The following is a 2,381-nucleotide window of genomic DNA, read 5'->3' as shown; positions in this document are numbered from 1 at the left end:
AGCTGCAGAGAGGGGCGTCAGCCCGTCCGGGGGCCGGCGGCCAGCGGGCTGCCACCTCGGGCGGCGCGCACCTGCTCGTGGATGCACTTGAGGTTGGTCAGCCGGGCCTCCCAGAACTCAAACTCGACCTGGGGCAGGGGGTTCAGCCCGTCCAGCAGGGCCTGGGCCGAGTCTTTGCTCAGCACGTCCCTGATCTGGTGGGACCAGTCGATGACGATGGTCTCGATGGCGTGCAGGAGCGCGTTGTCCAGGGACGAGATCCTGCGGGGGCTGGGCGTGAGGTGACCAGCCAGGCGTGAGGTGACCGGCCGCGCGGCCCTGCCGGCTCTGCCTTGGGGTGGTCCTGGCCTGCCGCCCTCGGCCAGCCGCTGGGCACGGACGGCCTGCTGCCCCTCCGGCTCGTCTGGCCGCCCGGGGTGGGGCTGGAGGACCCCATGGCGCCCACCACGAGGGACTCTGAGCTGACCACGGGGTGGGGGTGAGTGCCCCCGAGAAAGAGGGGCAGGCCGGCTCTGGAGTGGGGCACAGAGGAGGCTTTTCCCGCAGTTCTTGTTAGGGTCACACGGGCCACGCGTTGGGGGCTTAGTGAGAGGCTGGGCCACGCGATGAGCCCCCAGGAGTGGACGGGACAAGTCACCCTCACAGCCCCACGGCCTGGGGCAGTGGCAGGGGCCTCCCCAGGCTCCTAGTGCCCCAGCCCAGAGCCACTTGCGGCGCGGCAGGCGTGTTGCAGCGCACCCCCCCACACACCGTGCCGCGTGCTGCCCGGCCCGGTGCAGGTGTGGGCCGAGGCGGGGCGCAGCGCCCCCAGCTGCCCCAGTGCCACGGCCCATGCGGGCAGACCCCCCACCTGTCCGTGGACTCCAGCGGGCCGTCCAGGCTCTCCAGGTGCTCGGGGATGGGCAGCAGGGTCTTCCCTTTGATCTTGCCCCCCATCACAAACATCTCGTTCTTGAGCTTGTGCACCTGCTTCACGATGTCCTCCGAGACCACCTGGGGCCACCCGTCCGTGTTTTCGCTCTGGTTTAGCAGCGAGTACAGCACCTGGGAGGAAGTGAGCCCTGGTGCCACCCGCGTCCCGCCGGCTGGGCGGGGCCTGGCCTCCTGTCCGGCGGCGACTGCCCGGCTCGGGCCACTGCGCGGAGGGCCTGAGCTCACACTCGCGGCTGTTGGGGCGAGCTGTGAGCCCCACACCCACCCTCCCAGTCCTGCCCCCCACACCTCAGGCGCACCTGCCTGGAGGTGGCCTTTCCAGATGCGGCGACGAGAAATGATGGGGCTGGACCCCGCACCGGAGGCCGGTGTTCCGGGAGAAGATTGCCCTGACACCCTGAGGCGCGAGGCCCCAGGAGACCCACCCGCCCCGGGCTGTGGGTCTGCTTCCTGCACCCCACTAGGGCAGCTGCCCTGGCCCGGGGCCCTGGGCGCAGCCCCTGGGCTTCGTGCCGGCACAGGCCGCGGAGAGCGCCCCCTGCTCAGATGGGGCGGTCAGTGCGGAAGCCCAAGCCAGGACCTTGTCTGACGGCTCAGGTGGGCAGCACCTGCTGACCTGTCCAAGCATCTGTCCCTCATTTCTGAGCCCACGGCTTGGCCGGTGGGAAGCTGGTCACTGGCGTGGGTATGGGCTGCACCTTCTTGGGAACAGCCCTTCCTGAGCCTCCCGCTGGGGGCTCCCCCTCTGGTGCATAGCGCCCCCCGGTGGCCAGGCCCTCCAGTCCCTGGGGCGCCCTTGGTGGGGCAAGAATGCAGGCAGGACCCCGCCAGGACAGGAGGCCCCGCCCCCACCAGGAAGGAGGCCCCGCCCCCGCCCCGGACAGGCCCCGCCCCAGGAAGGCCCCGCCCACGCCACCTCCTCCACTATGGCGATCAGCTGCTCCACGGGCGCGGGGCTGATGTCCCCGTAGATGAGGTCCTTGTAGTTGTTCTTGGTGATGCCGCTGGGCTTCTTCTTGAGGAAGTAAATGCCCTTGGACTTGAGGGCGGCGGGGAAGCCCAGGCAGGGCACGATGGCGCCCGAGGGGTGCAGCGTCAGCACCAGCACCCGCGCCTCGGGCTTGTCCAGGAACTCGGTGAGCAGCGCCGCGTTCTCCTCGACGCCCAGCATCTTGCTCCACTTGTCGGGCTTGACCTTCAGCAGGAGGGAAGCCACGGCCTCCAGGTGCTCCACCCTGGCGTCCTGCGCCAGCGCCATGCCGCCTGCCACCTGTCGCGTGGGCAGGGGCAGCTGCAGGCCGGGGCCCCTCCCACCACCGCGCCTTTGGGCCCCTGTTCTGGGGGGAGGGCGGAAGGGGGAGTGCCCGCCCCATGCTGTCCGCCCCACAGGGGAGGAGGGGCACTCCCTGCCCCCGCTGCGGGGGCTGCCCTGCCCCGCGGGGTGGGCT

The 2,381-nt window shown here is 71.0% G+C and overlaps 1 protein-coding gene across 1 annotated transcript in view; it reads right to left on the bottom strand.

The window, feature by feature from the left end:
• DNAH17 (dynein, axonemal, heavy chain 17) overlaps positions 1 to 2,191 on the bottom strand; it is a gene marked incomplete at its 3' end in the record, with an annotated part of 54,504 nt that extends 52,313 nt beyond the window's left edge. The window contains exons 1-3 of the mRNA XM_012734579.1: positions 1,850 to 2,191; positions 851 to 1,044; positions 72 to 261 (exon numbers count right to left, since the gene is read on the bottom strand). Coding sequence (XP_012590033.1) covers positions 72 to 261; positions 851 to 1,044; positions 1,850 to 2,191 — 726 coding nt within the window. The remainder of the gene's footprint in view (positions 1 to 71; positions 262 to 850; positions 1,045 to 1,849) is intronic.
• Between the last annotated feature and the right edge of the window lie 190 nt (positions 2,192 to 2,381).

The sequence above is a fragment of the Condylura cristata genome, unplaced genomic scaffold (genome assembly GCF_000260355.1).
Source record: "Condylura cristata isolate star-nosed mole 26May11 unplaced genomic scaffold, ConCri1.0 scaffold00060, whole genome shotgun sequence".
Classification (NCBI taxonomy): Eukaryota; Metazoa; Chordata; class Mammalia; order Eulipotyphla; family Talpidae; genus Condylura; species Condylura cristata.
The sequence above is the reverse complement of the archived record's forward strand: the minus strand, read 5'-3'. Positions and strand labels throughout refer to the sequence as shown.